This window comes from Micromys minutus (genome assembly GCF_963924665.1).
Source record: "Micromys minutus genome assembly, chromosome: 6".
Taxonomy (NCBI): Eukaryota; Metazoa; Chordata; class Mammalia; order Rodentia; family Muridae; genus Micromys; species Micromys minutus.
In genome coordinates this window covers 57,984,888-58,011,194 of record NC_137975.1, presented here as the reverse complement: position 1 = coordinate 58,011,194, position 26,307 = coordinate 57,984,888, and the positions used below count along the sequence as shown (strand labels likewise).

Below are 26,307 nucleotides of genomic sequence, written 5' to 3'. Positions count from 1 at the left end.
TTGGTTGCTCGCTAACATGCACGTTCCCTAGATGGAATATTTAGGAGTTAGTTAGCTGGCTTTGCAAAGTTATGACCATAGTGTTCCCACTTTTCTGTATCTTTTTTAACATGGCTTTTTTTTTTTCTTCTTATTTTCAAAGCATGGTTTGTCTGTGTAGCATTGGCTGTTCAGGAACTTGCTCTGCAGACCAGGCTAGCCTCAAACCCACAGAGATTTGCCTGCCTTTGCCTCCCAAGTGCAGAGATTAAAGGTGTGCGCCACCACCGTCCCTGTTCCCCATTAACATGAAGGTTGCTTACAATCTGTGGTGTTGCTTTTGGAGTTTCTTCTCAGTTCTGAGTACAGTGTTCCTTCATTACTATAATGTTTTCTTAGTGCCTTTTAAGTACGGTTGGGAATGGGGTGTTACAGTTTTAGCTGTTTGAATGTTTCTTTTGGTGTGCCTTCATTTCCTAGTAGTGTGGGGTTTTGTTCGTTTGTTTTCTTGGAATAATTTTGCATTTGAGGGGTTTGTAACTTAGTAATTAAATTTATTCATTTCATTTTATGTGTGTTTTGCTTGCTTGTGTGTGTATATGCACCACATTCCTGCTTGGTTCCCATGGAGGTCAGAGGAGGGTATTAGAGTCACTGGAACTGAAGTTATGGGAAGTTGTAAATCATTGTGCGAATGCCGGGAATCAAACCTGGCTCCTTGCAAGAGCAACAAGTGCTCTTAACAGCTGAGCCATTTCTCCTGGTCCTAAGAGGTCATTTTTGTAGGTTTTGAACTTGAGGGTTTTTTCCCCCACTTAAGTTACATTTGTTTCTCCTTTGTGCAGAGGGGAAAGGGGATTAGGTAGCTTTTGTACCTTCACAGAGTTCCTCTCATCTTCATGGTGCTTTGCTTTGTCTGCTTTCTGGCTTGCTCTGCTTTCTGACTCTATCATTCCCCTTCTATCTTTCGAGGTGTTTTCTCTTTTAATTACTCTGCTCAGTTCCATTTGCACTCCAAGCCCTTCTCCTGGAGTCAGGAACTAGAAAAGAGCCTTAGATGTCCGGTTTGGGGTATTTGCAAAAGGTAGAACATGTTAAGTTATTTTGAGGTGTGGAAAGATAAAATGCTAAAGGTGTCTGTTGAGTATTGATTAGGAACTACGTGCTGGGTTCTGCCAGCACTGGCAGCAAGCAGAGCTGAGTGAACTCGGACTATTCCAGGACATGGTGGGTCCTTGCATTTGATAAATCCTGTGTTAGCTATGAGAAAAGGATTTTCCTCCCAAGAAAGACTTTCCTGACCCATTGATAAACAGTAAGTTCCTTTTTAGAAACCCACTGCATTTTTGTATAAAATATTTTTTTCTTCCTGTAACAGTTCAAATGTCTCATAACTTAAGAAAGAGTTACCGTCTGTAAATGACACATGAGTAAGGTTTATAGTGATGTAGCAGCACTTCTGCAAGAGAACACTCAGTCAGAGGGGACTGTTTAGGCCATGCATATTCCAGAGACAATTTGGAAATCTCCCTATTCCAAACAACTTTTTTCTTTTGAACTGATTTTTTTTAAGTTATTTATGTGTGCACCTGCGTGTGTACAGGTACCCAGAGAAGTGAGAAGAAGGCATTGGCTCCTCAGGGGATTGTGAGCTGCTGGCATAGGTGCTGGGACCAGAACCCCTGTCCAGTGAAAGAGCAGCCATCAGTCTTAACTTACCCAGCTCCTCGGAGTGGTTTTACCAGTTGAATGAAATCTTTGTTTGATGCAATAACATAGCTTTATGTATGAGACAAATCTTTTTTTTTTCCTTACAGAAAAGAAAACGAAGAGAGAAAGATGATGATGTTGTAAGCCTTAGCAGCCTTGATTTGAAGGTAAGTCCTGCTGCAGTTTAAAGTACAAAGAGCATCATATCCTTATGCTGTGGGAACAATGAGTGTTGAATTTGGGAGGGAAAGGTGCTCATTCCATTTTTTTTTTTAAAGTGTAAAACTGAGCAGTATTGGCTACAGATGGCTTCTGTTGTATTTGAGTGAGAATGGCCCCCACTGGCTCATAGATTGTCATGCTTGGTCCCCAGTTGAACAGTTTGGAAGTCTCTCTCTCTCTCTCTCTCTCTCTCTCTCTCTCTCTCTCTCTCTCTCTCTCTCTCTCTCTCTCCTTCCCTCCCCCCACCTTCTCTCTTTAAGATTGCCTTGGTCATACTGTCCTTTCTCTCTTTAAGATTGCTTTGGTCATACTGTCTTTCCACAGCAGTAGAACCTTAAGATACCCTACTTCTTGTGAGAGTAAGAGGAGAACCATTCTCAAAAGTGTGACAAGCTGTGGTGGTGAAGAGGATTGGTATTAGGTCATCTGTGAAGGTCTGATAGAAATCTGCACCAAACCCATCTGGTCCTAGGCTTTTTTATGACTGTGTCTATTTCTTTAGGGGTTATGGGACTGTTTAGATAGGTTATCTGATCCTGATTTAACTTTAATACCTGGCATCTGTCTAGAAAATTATCCATATCTTCCTTATTTTCCAGTTTTGTTGAGTACCCTCTGGTTAGTCTGGCTAAGGGTTTGTCTATCCTAAAAGAACCATCTCCTGGTTTTGTTGATTCTTTGTATAGTTCTTTTTGTTTCTACTTGGTTGATTTGGGCTCTGAGTTTGATTATATCCTGCTGTCTACTCCTCTTGGGTTTATTTGCTTCCTTTTGTTCTTGAGCTTTCAGGTGTGCTGTCAAGCTACTAGTGTATGCTCTCTCCAGTTTCTTTTTGGAGGCTCTCTTAGCACTGCTTTCATTGTGTCCAATAAGTTGGGGTATGTTGTGTATTCGTTTTCATTAAATTCTAAAAAGTCTTTAATTTTTTTTCTTTATTTCTTCCTTAACCAAGTTACTATTGAGTAGAGCATTGATCAACTTCCATATCTATGTGGCATTTTTGTTGGTTTTGTTGTTATTGAAGACCAGCCTTAGTCCATGGTGATCTAATAGGATGCATGGGATTGTTTCAATCTTCTTGTATCTGTTGAGGCCTGTTTTGTGACTGATTATATGGTCAGTTTTGGAGAAGGTACTGTGAGGTGCTAATGAGAAGGTGTATTGTTTTAATATAAAATATTCTATAGATATCTATTCAATCCATTTGGTTCACTACTTCTGTTAGTATTGAAGTCTTCCACTATTATTGTGTGAGGTGCAATGGGTGCTTTGAGCTTTAGTAAGGTTTCTTTTGTAAATGTAGGTGCCCTTGCATTTGGAGCATAGATATTCAGAATTAAAATTTCATCTTGGTGGATTTTTCCTTTGATGAGTATGAAGTGTCCTTCCTTGTGTTTTTTGATAACTTTTGATTGAAAGTCGATTTTATTTGATATTAAAATGGCTACTTCCTCTTGGTTCTTGGGACCATTTGCCTGGAAAATTGTTTTCCAACCTTTTATTCTGAGGTAGTGTCTATCTTTGTCACTGAGGTGTTTCCTGTATGCAACAAAACTTTGGGTCCTCCTTATGAATCCGGTCTGTTAGTCTGTGTCTTTTTATTGGGGAATTGAGTCAATTAATGTTGAGAGATATTAGGGACCAATAATTGTTGTTTCCTGTTATTTTTGTTGTTAGAGGTGGAATTATGTGTGTGTGACTATCTTCTTTTGGATTAGTTGAATGAAGGTTACTTTCTTGCTTTTTCTAGGGTATAGCTTCTCTCCTTGTGTTGGAGTTTTCCATCTATTATCCTTTGTAAGGCTGGATTTGTGGAAAGATAGTGTGTAAATTTGGTCTTGTCATGGAATATCTTGGTTTCTCCATCTATATTAATTGAGCGTTTTGCTGGATATAGTAACCTGGGCTGGCATTTGTGCTCTCTTAGGGTCTGTATGATGTCTGTCCAGGATCTTCTAGCTTTCATAGTCTCTATTGAGAAATGTGGTGTGATTCTGATAGGTCTGCCTTTTATGTTTCTTGACCTTTTTCCCTTACTGCTTTTAATATTCTTTCTTTTGTTTTGAGCATTTGGTGTTTTGACTATTATGTGACAAGAGGAACTTCTTTTCTGGTCCGATCTATTTCGAGTTCTGTACACTTCTTGTATGTTTATGGGCATCTCTTTCTTTAGGTTAAGGAAGTTTTCTTCTATAGTTTTGTTGGAGACATTTACTAGCCCTTTAAGCTGGGAATCTTCACTATCTTCTACACCTATTATTCTCAGGTTTGATCTTCTCATTGTGTCCTGGATTTCCTAGATGTTTTGGGTTAGGAGCTTTTTGCATTTTGCATTCTCTTTGACTGTTGTGTCAATGTTTTCTAGGGTATCCTCTGCCCCTGAGCTTCTCTCTTCTGTCTCTTGTATTCTGTTGGTGATGCTTGTGTCTATGACTCCTGATCCCTTTCCTAGGTTTTCTGTCTCCAGGGTTGTCTCTCTTTGTGTTTTCTTTATTGTTTCTATTTCCATTTTTAGATCCTGAATGGTTTTGTTCATTCCTTCACTTGTTTGGTTGTTTCCTCTTTAAGGGCTTCTATCTGTCTACCTGTGTTGTTCTGTGTTTTTTAAGGGAGTTATTTATGACCTTCTTAAAGTTCTCTAACGTCATCTTTAATTTTGATTTTAAATCAGAATCTTGCTTTTCTGGTATTTTGGTGTATTCAGGATTTGCTGTGGTGAGGGAACTTGGTTCTGATGCTGCCAAGTGGCCTTGGTTTCTGTTGCATATGTTCTTGGACTTGCCTCTTGCTGTCTGCTTATCTCTGGTGTTAGCTGGTCTTGCTGATTCTGACAATGGCTTGACCCTCCTGTAACCCTGTGTGTCAGAACTACTGGGGGACTAGTTCTCTCCCTACAGAGTCTGGGTAAAGATAGCTGTGGCACAGGGTCAGCACAGGGCACAGATAGAAACCTGAAGTATCCTGTCCCAAACTGCTTGTCGATTCCTGTGTCCTGAAGGCTCTGGTGGGTCCCTCAGAGCAGCAGTGGTGGTCTTATCTGTGCTCTCAGGTGTGTCAGCACTTGTGGGAGACCAGCTTTCTCCCAGGTGGTCTGGGTTCAGAGAGCTGTGGCACAGGGTCAGCACAGAGCACAGGTGGAAACCGTAAAGTTTTGTTTTGTTTTGTTTTTTCCAAAGGCATTTCTCACCTCTATATTGTTACCACCTATAAATTTACCTTTGCCTTTTGACATGAAATCAAAAGTGGCTAAGAAAGGCTCTAAGGTGAATAATATTAAACTGTATTTTGTGAAAGGGTTGTTTTGCTTTGTTTTGTTTTTTATTCTTTAATCATTTTTTACAGTCCAGTTTTTATCCCCCTGGTCCACCCTCTGACTTTTCCTTATCCAATACCTCCTCCTTCTCCTCCCCCTCCACTCCCTTTCCTGTCTCCAAGAGGACGTCCCATACCCCACCCCTGTCCTATCTGATCTCCTCACTCCTATGGCCTCAAGTCTCTGGATGGTTAGGTGCATCTTTTCTCACTTGGGTCAGACCAGGCAGTCCTCTGTTCTATATATATTGGAGCCTCATATCAGCTGGTGTTTGCTGCCTGGTTCATGGCTCATTGTCTGAGCAATCTCGGGGGTCCAGGTTAGTTGAGACTGGTGGTCTTCCTATGGGGTCACCCTCCTCAGCTTCTTCCAGCTTTTCCCCAATCCAACCACAGGGGTCCCCAGCTTCTTTTCATTGACCAAGTATAAATATGTGCATCTGACTCTTTCAGCTGCTTGTTGGCCCTCTCAGAAGACAGCCATGTGAGCACACCATAGCATCAGTAACAGTGTCAGGCCTTGGGGCCTCCCCTTGAGCTGGATCCCAATTTGGGCCTCATACTGGACCTCCTCCTTTCCCTCAGTCTCTTGTTCATTTTTGTCCCTGCAGTTCTTTGAGATAGGAACAATTCTGGGTCAGAGTTTAGACTGTGGGATGGCAACCCCGTCTCTCCACTTGATGACGCCCTGCCTTTCTGCTGGAGGTGGGCTCTTCAAGTTCACTCTCCACACTGTAGGGCATTTCATCTAAGGTCTCCTCTGAGTCCTGAGCATCTCTCACCTCCCAGGTCTCTGGTACATTCTAGAGGGTCCTCCCATCTCCTACCTCCTGTAGCTGCCTGTTTCCATTCTTTCCACTGGACCCATGAAAGGATTCTTTAAGTTGAAGAGGTGGTTTTAAAAAACAGAGGGCTTCAAAACATATTTTTAACTATGTGAGGGTATAGTTGTTTTTGTGATGTTCATGTGTAGGGAGCTCAGCTCTTTTAACAGTTTAAGAGTGTATCAGTGATTACATCCCAAGTATTGGTGTACTCTGCCATTTTTGGATTAAGCATAATGAAATAATACACAAAGGAGAAAATTTTTAAGGCATCATGAATGAAAATAATGAGTTGGCAGCTTTTGACTTAACACTGTAAACTTATCTTTTGATAAGTGACCTCTTGGAACCATGGTGAGTAATTTGGTAATATCTCTAGGCACACATATGAGTTGTTAAAGGTAGTTGTATGTGATAGAATGGAAAAGCTAATGAGTTAACCAATCTCAGTTGGTAAATGGCCTTGTGTGCATGCTATCTACCTTTTGATGTAGCTGATCTTTCTCTACCTGCTGTCTTGTAAAATATCAAATACTATTTCCCTATGACAAGTTCCATAAAATAAAGCCAGCTGCTGGTGCCAGTGATAAAAGTAAAGAAAATATGGAGATAGATACAAGAAAAGTGTGGTTCTCAGTCAGAAATAAAAGGCTAAGTCCAAGACTAATGTTAAGAAACCATTGTTGTGCCCACAGTGTATAACTGTGGATTATCTTAGACTGCTAGGTATATATTTACATTTTTATTCTTACCACAAAAACTTAAAACATAGCTAGCTATTTAATGTGTTCATGAATACACTTGACAGTATATGAATCTTTGTACAATAGGATTATATAGGCTATTGTAATCCAATAACCCTTTCAGAGTAGCCATTGTATGTATGTATGTATGTATGTATGTATGTATGTATGTATGTATGCATGCATGTATGTATGTGTGTGTGTGTGTATGCATGTATGTACAAAACATTCTGTGTCAGTTGACTTCTCTGTGTCAGGAAGACCAGTGTTAGTCTGGAGTGTAGGTATTGGAGCTATAATTACAAAGTGGAAAGTTTCAGTTGATAATCCTGTATATTTACCTTCCAAAGACATTACAACTTATAGTTCACCATCAGCGTGTGATGACAAGCGCAGACTTGCATCTTATTTGCTGTATTTTATCACTTTTTAGATCCCCCAACTTTGGCATAGGCACCCAAACCATTAAAAAACACAAAATAAATCAATAAAGAAACCAAATACTCAACAGCACTTAAACCACTTGGAACTGATCCAACGGTAGCAAAATCTATGTTTTCCTCAAATGCACAAAGAACATTTTTCAGGTACCCATATGTTAGACTAGAAAACAAGCCTTAATAAATTTTATAAGGTTGAAATAACACAAACCTTTTTTTCTGGTATTAGTAAAATGAAACAAGAAAGCAATTAATAAGAGAAAAATAGAAAACCCACAGTATATGAAAGAGTGCACTGTTTTCAAAAACCAGCAGTGCATTGACGGGCAGGCCAGTGGGGAGACGGAAGACGCTTGCAGGCACAGGAGAAGGAAAGTGTAGCCGGCCGTGGCAGAGGCAGGAGCATGGAAAGTTTAAGGCCATGGCCTAACTTCACTTTACGGGTCTAACAAAAAAGAAAAGCAGTGTCAAGTGTAAAGCTAACAAAAGGAAAAGAAGCGGCAGAAAGGTGGGCAAAGGAGTGAAGCCATGCAATTGAAATCCACAGAGAAAATCGGTGAAGCCAAAATTCATTTCTTGGAAAAGTTTAATAGTGGAACTGACAAACTTTTGTCTAGCTTGAGCCAAGGAAAAAGGAAGGCTCAGATAACTAAAATGATAAATATAAGAGAAGAATATTACTTCCAATAAAACACTGTTAAAGTAGCACCATGAGAAACTCCACCAATGTTACACCACCTAGACAAGTGACAGATGCTTAGAGACATACCAGCCCAAGCAGCAGTGAGAAAAATCTAGATATTCCTGTGACGAGTAAACAATTGAGCCAAAAGCCCTGAGCAAGACAGTGTCACTGGTTAAACTATGCTCAGTGTTCCAAGAATTACCAAGTCCTCCAACTCTCCAGGAACAAAACAAACAAAAACTGAAAGCAAAGGGGATACACTGCTCCCTGATTCATTCTGATGAATCACCCTGATACCAAAGCTAAAGAAGGTACAAGGAAAACAATAAACCAGCGTCTTATAAATACCATCTGTAGCATCTCAACAAGAAGATACTAACAATGGATCCAGTAGCAGAAATGCCACCTCTTACTGAGCAATAGAAAGGATAACTCAGTGACATATACACACAGTAGAACATTATTCAAAACTAAAAATGAAGGCACTTACCAATGCATGCTGCAGCAGAGCAAACCTGAAAGACATTAGCCTGAGGGAATAAGCTGATGCTCCTGCTTGGAGCAGTGTTGTAAGTCCCCTTTCCTGCATCGTGGATCACTGCATCAGACCTAGGACCTTTCTGTTACACAGTCCTACTCCCCAGCTCTGATTATCGTGAAACAAATGCCTCTTATTTTGTGACCACTGTCATCCACTCATCCATATATCTGTTTCACAGATTCCTGTTTCTACCTTTTCAATGTGGCTCCCCAAGACCCTGACCAATTAACTAAAGTGTTTGCTGCTGCTCAGGAACCTGTAAAAATGTGCTCCTGTGCCTCGCCCCCCTCCAGCCCCACCCCATGGGGGGGACGTCTGAGTGTGCACCTTTTCGCTCTGTCTCCTGGAAGAAAGGTTTTTAACCCATCTTGTAGGAAATTGTCTCAATGTGTATAATGTGGTAGTGACCCACTTTCTGCTCACAGCAACAAGTGAAGCTAATCTGTTTATCTTTTGTTGTAGAGAATGGCTGCCCTACCACCAATTACAGATAAAATATCAGTATATCAGGTAACGGGCTGTCTGGATCATGAATTAATATAATTTACTGGTGTCCTGTACTCTTGCTCAAGCCTGATTCCAAGTGGCCCATTTCCATCATATCATAGGTTGCTGTGACACCCGATCTTTAATTTTACTTTACCTGACACTGCTCATATGGGCATCTCTGATGCCATGACATGCTATTTGTAAAGGTGTTGGCGTCCTTACTTGGTTCACCAGCATAACAGGAGCTGTTTTAAGAAGCAGGTTTTTATCATGGGAGGCATTAACCTTGCTCTAACATCCTAGGGCTCTGCATCCTGAAACTGTTCCATTGCCAAACGTATGACACAGCATTCTTGTCTGCCATTAAACACATCAGACTGCACCAGTCGTGCAAGATTACATGTCCCGAGCATCAGGTAGCTTAAAGCACGGCTTTAAAGATTTCTCTTGTTCAGAGTCCCACTCAAATCTCAAGACTTTGAAAGTGCCTTGATAGCCTTTCTGGTTCTCTCCATATCGGATGAGAGAATTCCCGGAGGCAGCAGAATACTTCCTCCATAAATTATTGTGCCCTGCCTACTGCCGAGTTCTAGTTTTGGTGGATGTAATTTAGGACTGCCTGTCCTTCAAAGGAGAGAGTCCAGAAAGCCTCCGACCATTAGCTCTCTTAAAATTTCCCCAGTGTGGTAACCTCTAAATTTTCATGGCATGTATTTGGTTTTCTAAGGCATCCAGAACACTTCCTGTTTACTAAGTCTTTTTAATATTGATGTCATTGGCATAGTAGACTAACGTAATATTTTATAGACTATCGGGGTCATTGCAAAGTTTGTGGCAAGCAACAAAACAGTTAACAGCCTCAGAACATGAAAAACTAACTGCTTCTTGTGGTCATCCATTGAAGGTTCCAAGAACACAGACCAGATTTATAGTCATAGACCAGATACTAAGGATCTGTTTCAGTGACATTGAGTGTTCTGTACAGTGGACAGAATCAGAAACACCACATTCGTTTACTATGGTCTGCTGACATTCACCACAGCCCTACAAGAAGCTCTCCTGAGTTGAGTGTGTGGAGGAGACCAACACGCCCACAGTCTGCTTCTAGCCTGCAGTACTGCTTCAGATCTTAGCCTAAATGTAAGGATGTAGACGACCAGGACACTAAAGCTGGCTTTTGGCACCAGGATTCAGAAAACATTAAGAAGGATCTGCTAAATATTTTTTTCAGGGTTTTTAGAAATTGATGATAAATAATTTTATTAATAAAAATTAATTAAAATTTTAAATGTAAAGCAGTTCTTAAAAACTAGTTTCCCCTCCATTATTCATTTGTTGGCATTTGTTATAAAGCCACGGCCTTGCCTCTATATTGGTAGAGCCCTCATCTCAATCCAGCCCTATAGTTCTCTTCACCTTGTAGCACTGAGTGATTCGATTACAGAAACCGAGTGTGTCCTCTCTGTGAGGTCAGGCACAGTATAGGTGACCTAGCCTGGGGTCCCATTCAGGGAATGAGCTCTCACTGACAGGTGGCCTGTTTTGAGATGTGTTCTCAGGTAATAGATGGGACAGGGAAACTGGACACTGAACATGTGATTTTTGTAATAAAGCCAATTTCCGTCCTCAGCAGAGCTGTTCTTGCTGGGACACACTGAAGAGCCATGTCAAATGCGCCATAGAGTTGTTTTCTCAAGGAACTCTAAAGAGGGGTGCTTATTACCCACCAGCTCCTAGTCAGTGATGCCCTCTGCATCACCTGCTCCTCATAGCCTAAGCACAAATTGCACACAGCAGCATTTAATGAGCACCGTGGAAGGAAGGCAAGCCATACCGTGCAGGTGAGGCGTGATGCTTTGCACAGGCGGAGGCTGAAATCAGCAAGGAGAGGGAAGTATGCTGAAGACACAGCGTGGGCCAGTTTACCTTCAGAGAAAATAGGAGGAATCCAGCATCCTAGTGCATCAGAACATGTGGGCTGGCAAGATGACACAGGAGGTAAAGCCATTAGCCACACAAGCCAGACACCCAGAGTCTGATCCCCAGAACACACAGTGGAAGGAGAGAACGAGGCCCAATAGTCATCCGTCCTCTGAATTATATCTGCACACATAAATATCACACACAATAATAACAATAATAATGGTAAAATAAAGGATTTCAAGATAAGGAATAATACATTTTACTAGAAATGTTACCACAGACAGCAGTACCCATTTTATCTGGTCTTTGTTTTATTGCAGAGAACAAGATACAAACATCACCTTTTGGACTCTTGTTTAATAGCACTTAACTGATCTCAGCTGAGCTCATTTCTAAACCAAAGTGCTTACTAAAGCTTGAATACACACACTCTTATAATCCAGTAACTTTAAAAAAAACAAATCCGCAAATAACTTGATTACTCATTTCTTTCATAATGCATCTGCCCTTTTTTTATTTGTAGCTTATTCATACTTTGAAGCACTGGTTTCTCAAAAGCTCCCATTTCTTTTTTGGTGCTTCCTTTTTTAGTAACATTTTGAATATTATTTATAACTTAACTATTTTAGCTAGACAAATAATACATGTTTGGGATTTTAACTCTAGAGCTTTATAAATAGAATAGTTCCTTCATTTAGAAAAGGTCCTGAAGTAGTTGTGACCTGTGGAACATGTTTCATGCACTACACAATGTTTAAATATACGTTTAGTTTGTTTACTAGCTACATGAGGGTCAGAGGTATACATTTTAATTGTCATTTATGTTTTTCTTCAACTGAAGAGTTTGTTTACATAATCATCTATATAGCAACCTAAACAAACATGATTACCATCTTGAGAAAAGTAGGTTGCCCCTGCAATCCACAATATTTACTGTAGAGGGCAGCAGAGAACTTAGTTGGTCTTTGGCTGTCCTAAGCCCAAATGGAAACAGTACCTACAGCAAAAATGTGGTGGTTCCTTTCAAGGTTGAGTCTTCTAAACATTAAATGTAGGTTGAGTTCTTCACAGTAAATGTGGGAAGGGTAAAGGATAGCCTAACAGTCCCTTTTTGGTAGACAGAGGACACAATGTGTCCTTTCTCTCGCCCTCTCTATCAAGGCAGAACAAAGAATATACAACTAAATCCGGGCCTTGAAAACCAGTGGTTTGATCAGAACCTTGATCCAGTTTACCAGGCTGTGTTTAGATCAGTGAAGGGTAAGTTTTCATTTTTCACATCTTATTCCCACACCATGGAAATTCAACCAGCCGATTACCTCCATGTTGCCAGCTTCAAGAGCTGTGAAAAACTTGCTATTGAGAGCCGTATCAGGCATGGCCACTGGTTGAAATAAGACCTCTTCTCACGTTAAACAATGAGAATTATCTCTGTGCCTATCCTAAGTCATCTAAGTCCAGCCTTTGCCTGTGGTCTCCTTCACTATAAGACATTGGCAATTTTTAAATGAACATGAGCACAGGACTCAGGAGGTTTAGGTTTGAAGCCTGGTTCTACTGAATAATGCTTTCAAAGGCACTGTGTAGGTACCAGAACAATGCTAAGGGTTTTATGCCTGTCCTCGTCTGAACGATAAAAAGTTAAACACATTCAACTCTCTCCAACACCTTTGGACAAGTTTCTTTCTTTCTTTCTTTTTTTTTTTTTTTTTTTTTTTCTTTTAAGGTTTTTTTGTTTGTTTAGATTTATTTATTTATTTTAGTTATATGAGTACACTGTAGCTATCTTCAGACACACCAGAAGAGGGCATCAGCTCCCATTACAGATGGTTGAGAGCCACTATGTGGTTGCTGGGAACTGAACTCAGGACCTCTGAGAGAACAATCAGTGCTTTTAACCACTGAGCCATCCCTCCAGCCTGGACAAGTTTTTTAAATTCCAGTCTTTCTCCATCTTTAAGGTGATGACAGTAGTATTTTGTAGCATTATTAAATAAAGTCACATGCTTAGAGCTGTGACTCAGTAGGTCTGTAGGTTTCTCTCCTGTTCTTCACCTCTCCCTCTCAGTTTCCCCTTGAGTAAACTGAAGAGCATGGTCCGTCTGTGCCAGCAGAGCATGGACGTGTCCACACTGTGCCTTTGGGACATGATTGAATTGTTTTGTTCGTGGCTGGAACACAAACCTGCACATTTAAAATGAAACTAATAAGAGTTTGTGGTGGTCAGCCAGAGGGTTTTTTGGTTTGGTTTGGTTTGGTTTGGTTTGGTTTGGTTTGGTTTGGTTTGGTTTGGTTTGGTTTGGTTTGGTTTGCTGTTGCTTGCTTTTAACTGGTCCATTATTGCTAGATCCCATTTGCTTTACATAGACTTTCAGCCTTTCCCTCTGGGGTCCCAAGCTGAAAGAGGGAAATGAAAGCTATCCTTTCCCCTCCTTATCTTGGCCATACTTCACACAGAGTTAAGTGGAAAAACAGTTTCGAGAAGACGTTGGGTAAGAGACCCATGAGAACTCCCTGGCAGCCTCTTTCCTAACTCCATTGCATTTGGTCCTCTCTTCCCTGCTGAGACCGTGTGCCCAGAGCCTTATTTCCTAACTGAGGAAGCTACTGGGCCAGACAACTCAGCAGGCCCTGGCCTACGCTGTTTACTTGTATTGTCTGGAAGAACTTGAACAGACTTTTGATCTTACCTGAAAGTCCTCAGTCTCCAGTTGCCTCCAAGTAGTGCTGTATAGAAGCTTCTTATACAAAGAGCCATCTAGCTCTAAGGCCAAGAGCATCACACGTCATCTAGGTATAACCAAATAGCAGGTGATTGACAGAATATAGCAATCTCCACCACTCAAAAATTTCAAAGTTCAAAATAGAAAGATGCACCATCCTGTGAGATACTCATGGTTGCCTGAATGTGATAGCTCAGACCTAAGGTCCAGCACTCAGGAGGCAGATGCAGAGCCTTATCTATGTAGTGTTCCAGCCCCCCCCCCCCAAGAAAACCACATAGGTAGTCACAGATAGCAATGGCCTTTCCTGGACAAGGTGGCACTAGGCTGTACACTGGTAAGTCATGTTTTTGTCTCATCTCACTGCTTTCCACTGATTCTTCCTCCTCCCAGGACTTCCCTCTGTCCCGACGGATGCTCAGTGAGGACCTGCACATCTTTCCCCTTTCCTGTGCTCTCCCTCTCTCTCTCTCTCTCTCTCTCTCTCTCTCTCTCTCTCTCTCTCACTCTCTCTCTCCCTCTCTCTCTCCCTCTCCCTCTCTCCTTCGTTTGCAGAATTCTCTTTCCCCTGGCAGTCACTCCTCTGGTGTTGTACCCCTTGAACTATGTTGTCATCAGACTTTTCCAAAGAAAATCCATGCAAATGCCTTCTCCACACCCCTCCAGAATGACTCCACATTCTGGTTTCACTTGTGTGTTCTTGTTGCTTCAGATGTGGTGAATCAAAATGAAACTTAGTATTTTCTTGCAAAATCATTACTTTTGAAACAGTTGCTCATATGTTTAAAATCATTGATACTTTGCATGTGTCCTTTCTTTTCCCACTGCCCCAACCTAAGGCCTTGTGAGATTTGCCTGTTTTCCCAGTCACCTTTTAACCACCTTTAACACCTCCAAACTAACATTAGCAAAGGGGCATCTGCCCTGTGGTCAGCCTGTTATCTTGTAGGAGTCTGTCTTCTCATCCTTGTGCTCTTGCTCAATTCTGTGTGGGGCAACGTGGCACTGGAGGCCCACAAAATCACCAGCTTTACTCTTTTCCCTGAGAGCTTCCCCACCCGTGTGTTAGGCAGAGGGTTGCCCCGAATGGCACTTGCTAGCTGACTGCACAGCTAACTTGGGACTTGCAGAAGCTTCCTTTATCCCCGCCTCTCCTTATAGCTTGCCATTACATACTGAGATCTCACCCACAAAGCCTACATTTTAACACCTAAGTATCTACAATTGTGCCTTTTTCATACTGGGCTTATTTTATGCTTGTAAATACTTCACATAGCTTTACAGTTTACCAGCATATCATATCAGCACACTGTTAAGATGGGCCTACTATGCAAAACAAATACAGCAGGAAGTTTGATTTATCCCAGGCCCCAACTTGAGAAATAGTATACCCTTCCATAAAGGAAAGTTTTTGCAAAGTCAGCAACTTGCCTCTCCTGGGTGACTTTCCCTGGGGGTGGGTGTGTTCTTCCCTTATAAAATGCAGGGCCTTATAAGCAGGTCTTGGCCCTAGTGAGACCACATCAAGATAAGTTTAGGGACATTTTATGGCATAAAATGTCTCACACCAAGTTGTTAGTTGTTCAAGTTTTAAAACAGAAATGTCTGGTGACCTGCATACAAAGCCTGAAAATTTGAGCTAGCCCAGTCTAGCCTTCCCAGGACCAGGCGGTCCATCAGGAATAGAGTGAACCGAGGTGCCCACTGTGGTTCCCTGCCAGTCCTCGGTTGGGGAAGGAACTTTAGTTTTTCAGTGCACAAAGTAACAGATGTACTGTAACATTTGTGCCTCTCCCCCATTACGCCTCTGGTCCCCATAGGAACCCTATTTTAAGACGCAGGTAATTTTGCACTTGTGCTTAAGCCGGTGTGCTTAACGAGGCTCTTTTTACTTCCTAATTTTTAACCCAGAAGTCTTTGTTACGTAGTTTTTTTAACCCATACTCAGTCCTTTCCAAGGCACCAATTTTAGAGAAAAGGGTGTCTGTGTGTAACGAAGCGCTAGAGAAGTAACTGAGGTGGGGGTCCTCTGGCGTTCACTCGGCCTCCTGTGGGCTTCAGCTCTTCCTGTAGTCCCAGTACCTTTTTTATTGCAACTCAGCTCAGGCAGCTCGAGGCTACGCCGAGGAGCCTAGGTGTGCCCCTGGGCTGTTAATGGAGTCACGTGGGTCCTGGCCCCGCCCCGGACTCCTGAGGTCTGCGTGCGTGCTCGCTGCCTTTGCAGAAGCACAGAGCGCACCGCGAGCAGGAGGCATGGGCGCATGGCTGCCGGGCCAGGCTGAGCACTCAGAAGAAAAGCCCGGCGCCTTGGCGGTGTTGCCCTCCAGGGCTGACTCGCACGTGGACTAACCCGAAAGATTTGAAGGGACACTTGTAAAGCATGGTGGCGCATGATGAGATCGGAGGTCTCCTGCCCATTAAAAGGACGATCCGAGTCTTAGATGTTAATAACCAGCCGTTCAGGGAGCAGGAGGTAAGAGCACACCAAAGGAATGTTTTCCAACTCCGCCGAACTTCTAAGACTTTATATTTTCACTTTTAAATTTTTAATCTTATTAATTCTAAAATGTAAAACTATTATAAGCAAGTTTTTGTGTATAGCATAGCTAAGTTATGAAAAGTTACATACAAAGGAGATATTAAATATATGAGTCTCTGGGTAAACATTTCTCAAGTTCGATATGGTTGTGCTTTTTTTTTTTTCTAACTTGCATTACTAAGTCTTGGGGACTGTTTTAAGGGAGAAGAGAAAAATAATACTTTCCTCTCAATGCTGGTGAACAGTGAGTAAAGTCCGACCTGGGATAGGGTTCGTTTTTTCTTTCCCGTATAGTTACGTTTGCCTGTGCCCTTTTTTCATCTGAAAGAGGATTTGAGCCCCGGGAACTCTGCCTGCCTGGCTTTGCTTGAAGTCCTTTCAGCTTTCTAAAATCTTTATAAACATTTGTTTAAAAAAAAAATTACTTCATGTAATCTTGGCAGTTGATTGGTGCTGCGATGCGTCCTGCTGCCGGGTCGCTTCCGTGCTAGAAATGGTTATGGGTTCAGCCTACCAGATTTTTTGATGATACTGACTTTTTTTTTTTGCAAAAAATATATGTAATTGTCCATTTTAAACATGAGCAGTTTAATCACATGCCTCAAGGAAACTGCTTGCTATACATTCGTTGGGGTGCCATCGTCAGAAAATGTGCCTTTATGTGGGGGGTTGATATTGAATTTTATTTGTTTAGGTTCACTTTTTTTTTTTTTTTTTTACATTTTATAAAACGAATAAGCATTGTCTTGGTAGAGAATGTTTCTCCATACGATGTTGTGAGTAAAAATACTCAAGGTATTTTTAGGCCATCAAGGATGAGCCTTTTTGTTAGTGTGAGACATGGGCTCTTTTCCTGGCCCCTTGGAGCATTCAAATCACCAGGAGTGGAGTCCCCGGCTTTAGAAGTAGCAACACAGCCCTGACCTGAGTGTAAACGAGAGAACTTTGTGATCAAAACTTATCTTTCCCAAAAAACCTTTTTATTGTTTTCCTGCTTTTAAAGGTGTTGCCAAGTGAGAGGTAGATTATGTATGAGCAATCCAAAAGAAATAAAACCAAGACACAGACTGACCTCTAAAGTATCATGATTCAATTGACTAAAATATGCCCTGTAATGACACCATTAGAAGGGAATAGTTACAAAAAGCTAAATTCACCAAAGGGTTTCACCCAAGCTGCTGTGTTTATAAATAAGATATATTCCAGTAAGGCTTAAAGTAGATTTAATTTTCTGCATATAGATACTGGAAATGTTTTAGGACACAGTGGAGGTGAAGTATGAAAATTCAGTAAGTCAAAGCCCAGGGTTAGGCAGATTTCCTGATGTGGTGGATACTGATTAAAGATTAACCTAAGTAAACAGCACAGACTCCCGATTGTGAACCTTAGCCCTTATAAAAGGTTGCCTACAATAGAAGTTTCTTGAGGTTAAGCCTTGTGAGCATTCTTTGTTTCTTCTCCCAGGTTTGCTGCTTTGTCTTTAGGGGAGACTGAGCCCTTCTGTTCACTGTAACAACCTCCCAACACTCTAAGCAAGTCACCACCATTAGAGAATTAAGCCTTGCCTTTGGGGGGTGGGGGGTGTCTACCTGTGGGGAGTGTGGGTGTGTACTTTCAACCTAATATCACTTCTGAGTCCTGTCTGGGAGAGGTGCATGTGGGTGTAACAAGTCTCTGATACAGATGCTCATGCCCTTAGTAAATCAGATAACTGAAGTGGTTCACTTGGACCTGTACAAAGACCAGTTTTGCTTATAATTTACATAACTCAAATTGTAATCCATATTTCCAAAGATACAGATTTTGCCCCTACCTTTTTGCTGATTCTTGAGTGCCTAATCCATTTCACTTCTCCACAGGGGAAAAAAAAAAGGTATAATCTTTTCTTCAGCAGTGTCTGAATCCTGAAGTTGACAGTAGGACATTTACAGTGATTTTTTTTTTACCTTTCATTAAATTTTTTCATTATTTGAAAAGAAGTTCCCAAATAGTTGTTCCACCATGTTTACCATTTTTGTTTGTACATTTTGGTTTAGTTTGGTTTGGTTTAGTTTAGGGGTCTTTCTGTTGTTGTTTTTATCAGTTCACACTGGGTAGCCCAGGCTAGGTCAAGCTGGGACTATTGGCAATTCTCCATTTAAACCTGCCAAGTGCACACACTATACTTAGTTCCCAAACATTTTAGACTTGACAAGCTGAATAGTGATATGCTCTGTAAAGAATTTCTCTCTCATTTTAAATATAACATAGTTTGTAATTACCAAGAATTTAGTAGTTTCATATTAACTAATCTTAAGAGGCAAGAATTTGACAATTTTATTTTAATACAATAATATCAAAATGTCTTCCTCTTAGGTAAACTGACCTTTACTTTCTAACTCACTGGGAGGTGCACCTTTTTAAAAACCTTCAAGTGGGAATTAAAATTTGGTGACTTACTGAGAAGTGAAACTTTTATGCTTAGAACAGGGAAGAGGTGCTAACCTCTGCTTCCAGTGCATGAGAGTCAGGCAGCTGCTCTGCAGCTAGTTCATGTTGGCATATCTTGCTTTGTGAGGTAATTCTATCTCCATTCAAACAGGAGACTCTTTGTGCTGTCTTTACTAAATGGAAAGGAATGCCTCAAGCTGCCCCTGCACACGCGTGTGTCACTCAGTCTGCACAGATGTGTGCTGAAAGCACTCACGTGCTCTCGTCAGACGGCGTATGCCATTTTACTGCATGGCTCAAAGGCTTCTTGTTAGCTCATTGTGGTTTATAGTTTAAGTTTTGCTTCACAGTTAGTTATTTGGAGGAGGGAGGGGTGGTTTACAATTCTGTCTCTTAAAGCCTCCAAAGTTTCAGATTCTCTTTGAAGTCCTTCAGTCACTGTGTGCACACTCAGGAGCTTGGAAGCTTCTTGGGCTGTTGGACTCATTTAGGTTTCTACCTAACTTTGTCCTTTTTTCTTTGTCCCTCTCTTTTAAAGTAATTTTGGTCTTGTCAGAATTTTTAGGGTGAAGAATGTTTTTCTGTTACTTTTTAATTTAATGGTGATCTTTTTTTTGAGACAGGGTCTCTATTTAGTCCTAGCTGGCCTTTTGCCTTGAATTCAAGGAGATATACCTGACTTTGCCTCCCAAGTATTGGGATTAAAAGTGTGTACCACCACACCTGGCTTGGATGATGTTTAATATAATATTAAATTATAATATATCCTTCCAAATTCTCATCATTTATTTCAGCTTATCGGGTGTGAGACTTGTCAAAGGCACCAAATGAAAATAGTGCATGCTCCCCTTGTAGATTTGGAGTTCTTTATTTTGGGAACTCTAAAGTCTTTGGACAGTGTGTCCTATGTAGCTCATTCTAGCTTTCTGAAGCTTTGAAGTCCAAGGATGCTAAGTGCTCGTTTGCAATATTATTGCTATTTTAAAAGTTGTACTGGTTCTGATAGGTAAGGGCCTGGCTGTGCCATTACAAGAGCTAGAGCCAGAATCTAGGCCTGTCAGAGCCTAGGAGTCCTTTGCACCTCCCCAGCTGCCTTGGCTTGAGCATTTCTTGACGCATTTCAGTAGTAGACATACTTAAAGGTTATTCTCCAACTAAAGTAGTTAAGAGTGGAAATAACACAGTACAGAGATGAAATAGGGGTTTTTCTTAAGCTGTTGTTATTTGGTGGTGTTCTAGTTTAACATGAAGAACAAAAATCATTTTTTAGTTCCCTGTCTCCCTGTCTTATGCAAACACTGTTTTGTAAGAGGTTTAACATTGTCTGGACTTGTATGAAATCATTATACCTCAACACATGTTTATTATAATCTGGTTTTGTTTTTTCAGGAGCCAAGCAATAAAAGAGTTCGGCCATTAGCTAGGGTCACATCCTTGGCAAACTTAATCTCTCCTGTAAGAAATGGAGCAGTCAGGCGCTTTGGTCAAACCATTCAGGTAAAAAAAGAAGGGGGTTGTATTAGGGCATGTTTTATAGACACCTAGGATTTGTTTTTCTTTGAGCTGTACAAACATGTTTGCGTTGTTATACATGGTGCTTGGTTTTGGAATCTGCTGGTGGGGAATACTTTACCAGAGTAGTGTTTGTATAAGCCGTGTTCATTTGGATCCTTTGTCAGAGGCCCATCTTAGACCATTTACAGTCCTTACAACTAACTGGAGTTACTAAGTATTTTTACTGTTTTAATCTTAAAACTTAAATGGTTGCTTTATTTATTGAGAAATCCCCAGAAATGTGTCTTAATGAGTTATGGTGCGTTGTTTTAAATGCAAGGTAATTGTTGCAGCCTCCAAACCTCACCTTCTCCTTGGTTTGCCTCTTTAGTCGTTTACCCTTCGTGGTGACCACAGATCCCCAGCCTCTGCCCAGAAGTCATTCAGCAGATCCACAGTGCCCACACCCACCAAGAGAAGGAGCAGTGCACTATGGTCAGAGATGCTAGACATCAGTATGAAGGAGTCCTTGACCACTCGAGAGATCAAACGTCAGGAGGTACGCGGCACTCAGTGCCCAGACCGTATTGGTTGAATTATGCCAAGAAGGGAGAAAAAAAACACTTTTAAAGATCTATATCTTGCCGGAAGACAGCACAATGAGAAACTAATACGTGGTTTGTTTGTTTGTTTAATTTGAGCAACTATTTACAGCCACCCTGTCTGTAACAATTTATAATGGGTGGTGGTCAGCAGATTCAGCAACTCTAGTGGGTAAAATGATAGAGAAAACTTGCTTATTTGAGATTCCATTCTCAATTAGAATTTTCAGACCAATCTCTTAATCAAGTGCTATAAACATCAATTACGTGATTTTCATGTCTGACTATTGTTGTTGCTGGGTGTCTTTAGGCAATATATGAATTGTCCAGAGGAGAACAGGACTTAATCGAGGATCTCAAGCTCGCTAGAAAGGTCAGTAGTCACTTTACCACATGCCAGCCCTTACAAGTGACATCTTATGGCTTCTAAAGGGTAGTTCCTTAACCTTGAAAGTGGAAAGTAACAGCGTTTTACTGATGACTATGTTTTTGACTTGAGACTGAAACATGGCTTTTCAAATGTGACCACTAGTAAACTTAGGAGTGAGTGTAAACTGTAGCATTTCTCCAAAAGCTGTGACCTTCCTTGATCTGTACTTATTAGGGTGTGCTCAAGGACAGTTTGCCCAAGTGTTTTCTTTCTTTGTGTGATGTATTTCTTCCTCTCTGATAGGCCTACCATGACCCCATGTTAAAGCTATCCATCATGTCAGAGGAGGAACTCACACATATATTTGGAGATTTGGATGCTTACATACCTCTACACGAAGGTCAGCTTTGCTCTTCATTTCCATTTGTCTCCAAGCAGCAAGGACATCATTTTACATTAATGATGATTTCACACTCACCAGTTCTTTCCGGTCAGTGTGTCACTGCTCTTTCTACTCTTGTACCCTTCAGATCTGTTAGCAAGAATAGGAGAAGCAACCAAGACAGATGGGACCGTGGAACAGATTGGTCACATCCTCGTGAACTGGGTACGTAAACAAGCCATCCTGTGTTGCCAGCCTGCGTCGTCACTCAAGCAGCTTTGTCTGCCACCAGATTCTAAGAGCAGTAAAGCATCAAAGCCCAGTAGAGTTACGATAAGAACTCAGTCTTGTTAAAAAAAAACAAAAACAAAAAACAAAAAATACAGAATTTTATTGTGTACCAGATCTGCTTGCAAATACTGTTCCTTCTTGATCAGACTGTCCCCAATGCTGTGGAACTTATCTTCTGTGGCAGTCTTTCATGTAAATAGATGCTTGAGTGCTTGCTGTATGCCGGGCCCTGTGGAAGGATTCCAGGGACACAGTAAGGAAGGCCATTTCTATGTTTATGACCTCAAACAAGAATGAGCAGGCCCACAACATCAGGGTTGTGATATGTGATAAAGGCAACTCAGGATCCTGGGCACACAGATAGCTAACATCTTAGTGAGGCCGTAAGGCCTCAGTTGAGCCAGGAAAATTTGCACGGCTGGTTAAACACACCTGGAGTCATGTTGTCCTTTGTGGTTTGGACTCATGGCTTACTAACCCGATCATGTCAGGGTATGTCATGTTCTGTCTTTGCTCTAGTTACCAGGCCTAAATGCCTACAAAGGCTACTGTAGCAACCAGCTGGCAGCCAAGGCTCTTTTGGATCAGAAGAAGCAAGACCCAAGAGTCCAAGACTTCCTCCAGCGCTGTCTGGAGTCTCCCTTCAGTCGAAAGCTAGATCTTTGGAGTTTCCTAGATATCCCTCGAAGTCGCCTTGTCAAGTACCCCTTACTGTTAAAAGAAATCCTTAGACACACTCCCAAAGACCACCTTGATGTTCAGCTTCTGGAGGAAGCGGTAAGTAAACCCATAAACGAGTCTTGCAACGGCAGCATGAGTAACCTTAGAAAAGCATGTAGGGTACTTTTAAATTCATGTGAACAAGAGACTGGGTTTTAATCAGGTCCCTTCCATTGACTGGTGGCCTTGACCTAGTCACCCAGTATGCAGTTTACATGTATAATGAGACTCCTAGACCGACTGTTCAGGCTTTAGATTCTGTCCTTTGTTTGTTCTGGAGGGAGGGATGAAGGGAGGGACGGATGGAGGGAGGGAGGGAAGACAGACAACAGCAGTGGCTCCATCTATCTGGCTTTACACTTCTGTCTTTTTCTCGTCTAGATATTGATAATACAAGGGGTTCTCTCTGATATCAACTTGAAGAAAGGTGAGTCCGAGTGTCAGTATTACATCGACAAGCTGGAGTACCTGGACGAGAAGCAGAAGGACCCCAGGATCGAAGGCAGCAAAGTGCTGCTGTGCCACGGGGAGCTGAAGAACAAGAGCGGCCATGTGAGTGGTTCCCGTGTGAGCCGGGAGGAAGCCATTACTTCCCCATTCCCACCTCAGGGTTTGCACAGAAATTATGAGGCAGCTTTTTGAAAATAAGCCTGCAGCTTGCAACAAGAACGTTAATGCTTGTTTATGTGACTGGCTTTAATAAAGCAAATAAGAAAATGTAAACATCTCAACCAGCAGTCTTTCCTTTCCGCTTGCAAACTGTAAACCTGTGTGTAACTGGGTCCCCTGTCACACCATAATGTCCTGTGAGCACTTGCCTTGGGAAGGGTGTCTTATAGCAGGGCCAGAGGTTTTAATACCATTCCAATTTTGCAGCAGATTAAATAATAGCAATTTTATTTTTTTAAATATTCACTACAAAAGAACTTTCTGGAATTAAGGAGTCCGGAATGTTATTTTTAGTTTATATGTGTTTTCAACAGCTCCATTTGTTAGTTGGAGTTATTTAAGAACAAGTTGAAATCCAGCCTCTCTGACTTCTGTCCCAGGGCCGCATTGTTCTGTGAAGGCTTAGACATGTATGGACACAGCGGCCCCGTGAACTTTGTAGCAGCGCGCACTTGGGATCTCTGTATCTTGGGAACTGCAGTGCACAGTGCTAGAGTTGAGACCAGTTTCTGCTGACGTCAAGTCTTCAGATACATCGCATTAGTCAGCTGTTACCTCCCTGGTGCTGTAGCCCTGATGGAAGGAAAGGAAAAAGGCCTTAGGCAGCCTGAGCTTGACCACTCCAGATCAAAGCTGCAAAACAATGAGAGACAGCATTGATTATATGCCATTTATAAAGGAGAAGTTAGAAAAATCTAAATGTCAAGTCCAGGTCTTTAACAATTAAATCAAAACTTAGAAAGTTTTGCTGTTTTTTTTTTCCTTCATTTCTACAGAAACTTTACATTTTCTTATTTCAAGACATCTTGGTTTTGACTCGGCCTGTCACCCGAAATGACCGCCACTCCTACCAGGTTTACCGGCAGCCCATCCCAGTCCAGGAGCTGGTGCTGGAAGACCTGCAGGACGGGGATGTGCGCATGGGCGGTTCCTTCCGAGGGGCTTTCGGCAACTCAGACAAAGGTAAGGGAGTGCTCTGGGATACTTACTGGGGGAGCCAGACAAGACAGGGGGGGAGGGAGAAACAGAATGGTCACACACTTGAAACTAACTGAGCTATAGAGTGAGACCCCCATCTTGAAAAACAACACTGAAGAGAAGGAACAAATGTCCCTAAATGAGATTAGACGTAATACTTAGAATTTTGAAAATAAAACTGTTCCCGAGTCATGTACTGACTCAGCATTGAGTTGGTCAGGGACCTCTGGCTAGCAGGTATCTTAAACTGTGTGTCTCGTGAGTACTGCAGCTCTCCTGAAGACCTGCATGAGCGTTTTCTTAGTCTTGATTTCTTTTTTCCTCCCTTCAGCTAAAAATATCTTTAGAGTCCGCTTCCAAGACCCTTCCCCAGGCCAGTCCCACACACTGCAGGCCAACGACGCGTTCCATAAGCAGCAGTGGTTCAACTGCATTCGCTCGGCCATTGCCCCCTTCCAGCGGGCCGCCAGCCCCCTCCAACTTCAGGGCTTGCCAGACCTGCACGAAGAGTGTGAAGAGAACAACCCTTCTGCTGGGCATCTCAGAGCCCAGCGACGGTCGTGCCTGGGCCCTGGTGTGATGCAGGTGGACAATGAAAGTGCACTGGAGTGTGGCACCAGTGCACAGACAGCAGAAGACACCAGGAACGCCAGGGCACAGAGGCCTCAGCCTGGCCTACGAAGAGCAAGAGACAAAGCACAGTCAAGTGGCAAAAAGAAAGAGACTTTGGTATAAATGTGTGCGCTCCCCGTGGGGAGGTGTTTATTTATACATGTGTACAGCTTTTCTCGTAATGGGAGCATCAAGGGTTACTCTGTACCAGATGTAATGTTTCCATGGTTTGGGTCTCTCTCTCTCTCTCTCTCTCTCTCTCTCTCTCTCTCTCTCTCTCTCTCTCTCTCTCTCTCTCCCCCTCTCATCCTCTCTCCCTTCCTCCTCCCCCCTCATTGTCATCGTTGTCGTCGTCATTATTGTTGTTAATGGCAGCTAAAGATTACAGATTACTGTTAAATTGAAGACTTTAAAAAGGTATTTTCATGGATTATTTGGAACATGCCAACCGGTATTTTTTATCAGAAGAAATTTGTGTGGAGCTGGTGTTGTCCTCATGCTGGTCCACCAGGACTTTCCAGGACTGACCAAACGTCACAGTGTTTGCCAGGGTTAGTGTGCAAACGCTGAGCGCCCTTCAGTGTTCCTTGTTAAACCTCACATGCAGCAGACGGTAATGACACCTGCAATCTCCACAGAAGAGATTTGTTTGAAATATTTCCTATTTACCGTGAAGAACAGGCGTAAAGCTTGGTGTGTTTGCCCTTTCTCAACTGGAACGAAGGGCCGCCCGTGTCATCTCTGAGCGGGCCTTCTCCATTGTCCATTCTGCCAACTATTTAAGTTTTTTACTGTAAAGTAGTTTTTAGTATTTGCTTTTATTTTTTTACGTTGATACCTTTTTTAATTGGCATGTCCTTGAAGTTTTTCCTCCTGATTTTGTGTGTATGTGTGTGTATGTGTGTGTGTGTGATATTAATCATATCAAGTGAAACCAAGCCATATTGTTTGAGCCAATTAAGAAAACGGCAATTTTTACAGTGTATCATGTCGGGGTGGTAAAGCCCCATGAAGTGACTTGGTGTATTCTAGACTACTGAAAGAAACCACAGGAAGGGTTGGGTGGAAGTTTTTGTGTTGTCTGAAACGCAGGAGAGAAGGCAGGAGACTGGGATAGTGACGGGAAGGGAAGCGTAGTTTGTCTAAAGTAAAATTGTCCGGCTGACCAGAGGAGTAGAGCCAAGGGCAGCCTGACCGGAGGGTATGTAGGAAGTTGTAGAAGGCTAGAGGGGATGTGAACTGTTGGCTTTGGTTTCTCAAACCTGCAAGTGCTAAATTTGAGAAGAAGCCATACAATGTGTTGGAAATGTGACCATATTAGGTTAATTCTGGTTGGTTTTCTTCATTCAAAAAAGCTCGTGATTGTTCACTGAAAATGTTTGCATTAAAAATGGGGTCATGCTCTTTAAAGGGGGGAGAAGAACAGAGGCCCCATTTCAGCCCAGGGTTATACTAGCAATCAGTTCAAGTCATTGTTAACCGTTATGTGAAATGTATCTCCAGTGGAAATGAAAATTGGAAAAGGCTGTAAATAAATCAATCAAATGATTTCTTTGTATAAATGAATTATACAATTAAAAAAAGCACACACATAATAACCCAAAACCTTTCTCACCTGGTGGTTGTTTT

General features: G+C 41.9%; 1 protein-coding gene across 2 annotated transcripts in view; it reads left to right on the top strand.

Moving 5' to 3' along the window:
- The window catches only part of NET1 (neuroepithelial cell transforming 1), a gene marked incomplete at its 5' end in the record, with an annotated part of 31,904 nt that extends 5,636 nt beyond the window's left edge, over positions 1-26,268 (top strand). Inside the window, 10 exons of one of the 2 annotated variants that reach the window (XM_080918597.1) lie at positions 1,797-1,856; positions 19,950-20,057; positions 20,446-20,613; positions 20,967-21,029; positions 21,330-21,426; positions 21,557-21,633; positions 22,219-22,476; positions 22,801-22,971; positions 23,865-24,051; positions 24,398-26,268. In XM_080918597.1, coding sequence (XP_080774723.1) covers positions 1,797-1,856; positions 19,950-20,057; positions 20,446-20,613; positions 20,967-21,029; positions 21,330-21,426; positions 21,557-21,633; positions 22,219-22,476; positions 22,801-22,971; positions 23,865-24,051; positions 24,398-24,801 — 1,593 coding nt within the window. In that variant the 3' untranslated portion in view covers positions 24,802-26,268. Of the gene's footprint in view, positions 1-1,796; positions 1,857-15,826; positions 16,065-19,949; positions 20,058-20,445; positions 20,614-20,966; positions 21,030-21,329; positions 21,427-21,556; positions 21,634-22,218; positions 22,477-22,800; positions 22,972-23,864; positions 24,052-24,397 lie in introns of those variants that run through there. The other variant, XM_080918596.1, reaches the window with a different exon arrangement.
- Positions 26,269-26,307: the final 39 nt, after the last annotated feature.